At 30.1% G+C, this 2,661-nt stretch overlaps 1 protein-coding gene across 1 annotated transcript; it reads left to right on the top strand.

The window, feature by feature from the left end:
* The first annotated feature begins 201 nt into the window (after positions 1-201).
* Positions 202-1,763, top strand: LOC127115575 (dof zinc finger protein DOF1.3). The gene is made up of 2 exons (XM_051047089.1): positions 202-434; positions 908-1,763. Exons 1-2 carry the CDS (start codon positions 300-302, stop codon positions 1,682-1,684), a joined length of 912 nt encoding a protein of 303 aa, XP_050903046.1. The 5' UTR covers positions 202-299; the 3' UTR covers positions 1,685-1,763.
* The last annotated feature ends 898 nt before the right edge of the window (positions 1,764-2,661 follow it).

Here is a 2,661-nt window from a genome sequence, read left to right as displayed (position 1 = left end):
AAACATAAAACAATGGTTGTACTATATGTGTGTATGATGATGACTCTTGTTCTTTTGTACTTTTTGCAGTGCGACTGACTTATTATTCAAAAGTCTTTTGTAGGGTTGTTTTAACTTTTAATGCTAACTTTTACCTTTGAAAAGTTCTGTCAAATTAAAAGCTTTTCACTTTTTTTACCAAACACTTTCTCTTTTTCTCTTTCTATGTCTCATTCATTCTTTCTTTCCCTATTCATATATCTATCTATGTGTTTTCAAGCTGTTTAGAACCATCATAGATTTCAACAACAACAACAAAAATGAATAGTGAAGGTGACATGTGTGTTAAAGATTCTAGTATCATGCTCTTTGGCAAGAAGATTCCGGTGCCGGAATATCATATTCCGGCGAGTTCTCAGATGAGATATCAGATTCAGGCCAACTCTACAACCATGGTAAATACTTGTATTTTTTATTATACTTGTTGTTTTTATGAAATTGAATTGTACTTCTGAAAGAAATATAAGATGAAATTTGTTTCATTATGATTGGAGTAATAATTCAATTCAAAACTTGTTAGGTTGTTTTTCTTGTAAAAGCTCTTTAAGAGTAACTTCTTCAAAATCAACCTAGCATGATGATAATTGCTTAGGTTCCATGATTTTGTCTATAAAACACTATATAGATTTAGATGCAATGATCTTAGTAAAATATACAAATTTATTTAAGATTTGAATAGTTGGTAATGTGTGAGATCATGAAATCTTAAGATTTTAATATTAAGATCAAGATCTTGATAATCATATTGTGAGACGCTCGACAGACTTGTGTAATTGCTTTATAGTATTTTGTTTCTTGTTAATTTTCATGTTTGTTGCAAGACTTTATTCTTCATGACTTGTGACTGATTATGGTTTACATTTTATAGAATTCTTGCGGTAACTCAAAGCATAAAGAAGTGGAAATGCCTCATACCAAAAACTTTGAGAAACTAAAGAATTCTTCTAATGAAGAAAATGAATCAAAAGTTACTACAACCACTGTGGAATCAATCAGCATAGATCAAGAAAAAGTCCTAAAGAAACCGGACAAGATTGTTCAATGTCCAAGGTGCAACAGTTACGACACGAAATTTTGTTATTTCAACAACTACAATGCCAATCAACCTCGGCATTTCTGTAGAAACTGTCACAGGTATTGGACTGCCGGGGGAGCAATGAGAAATGTCGCTGTCGGCACGGGTAGACGGAAGAACAAACACATAGATTCTCGATATTTCCACAAGAGAAACGTTGATGCAAGTGGTAACAATTGTAGAGAAAACGGAGATGAAGAATCGTTGTTATGTGTATCTTCTGTGATAAATGGTTATACTCGAGGAAACGAGTTATTCGGATTCGAACAAAATAGGTCAAAACAATTGCAGAGTTACCTTTCATCTCCATGGATGATTCCATTGAATCAAAGGTGGAACAATGTCACTTCCATGGTTCAATCATCAATGCAGATGTGTAACCCTTTTGGCATTGATCCTAATGCAATGCTGTGGTGTCACGTGCCGATGGTCGCGGTTACGAACATTTTCAGTACTCCAAACATTGGGCTGCAAATTGTTCCAAGATCATATGGAAATGAAAATGTTTCAATAGGTTCAAAAGGATGCATGTCACATTTTTCATCAACTATACCTATGTATAAAAATTAGCATTTGCAATCATACGAGTGTCGGACACTGATGTGTGTCGGATCATATATGTGTCGAACATCATGACACACTTAATTCTAGAGGTGTTCTAACTTGATACATTCTTACAACTTACAAATCTTTCTCACATAACATACTTCACTTAAAGATTCAAACTTAAACATTATCAAATTATATGACGAAATTTGTCATCTACATTCAAAAATGTCCTATGAATGAATCAATGTTTTAAAAACTGGATCGGAGATCGAATCGGTGAAACTTACGATTTAAGGTTCAATTGGTTCAACCGATTCAATCTACGGTCGAACCGTTTATTAAATAAACTAATAATATAAAATTAAACTTCATAAATATGCGACACAGTTCACAACTTAATAGAATATATATTTCAAAAATTCATTACAAATTTAATACAACAATAACAATAATACATATAATAACATAAGATAGTTCCACACTTCATTTCTCAACATTTATTTAAGAATAATTTGACCAAATTAAAGAATTATAATAAAATAAGTCAAACTAATTCAAATCAAAATTAAAATAATAGAATATAATAACTAAAATAAAATTCAAATAATTAAGAATATCTAAATTAAATAAGATAAAATATCAAAAATAAATAATATAATATACTTTATTAAAAAAATTGAATTGAATTACGACAAATAAATCTTAATCGACAACAACAAACAATATTGACTTGAACGACAGTCAATATTGAGTTAGATATCGTGACTATGTTTGAAAGAGATGACGTGATGATAATGAAGTGTGGTTGAAAGAAAAACTATAATGAAGTGATAAAACTTAGAAGTTTGTTTGGTTGTAAAAAATTATGGATTTTTTTTTTTTGTGATTGAAAATGTATTTTAAGTTTTGATTTTAACATATTAAAATTTATATAAAAAATTAAAAAATGATCAATTTGAAGAATTTTTTTGAACCGGACGGTTTTACAAAACCGACTC

The sequence above is a fragment of the Lathyrus oleraceus genome, chromosome 1 (assembly GCF_024323335.1).
Source record: "Lathyrus oleraceus cultivar Zhongwan6 chromosome 1, CAAS_Psat_ZW6_1.0, whole genome shotgun sequence".
Taxonomy (NCBI): domain Eukaryota; kingdom Viridiplantae; phylum Streptophyta; class Magnoliopsida; order Fabales; family Fabaceae; genus Lathyrus; species Lathyrus oleraceus.
The sequence above is the reverse complement of the archived record's forward strand: the minus strand, read 5'-3'. Positions and strand labels throughout refer to the sequence as shown.

Coding starts and splice junctions, on each gene's coding strand:
- LOC127115575 (XM_051047089.1), top strand. CDS start 300: ATGAATAGTGAAGGTGACATGTGTGTTAAAGATTCTAGTATCATGCTC. Junction 435..907: donor AGGCCAACTCTACAACCATG/GTAAATACTTGT, acceptor TACATTTTATAG/AATTCTTGCGGTAACTCAAA.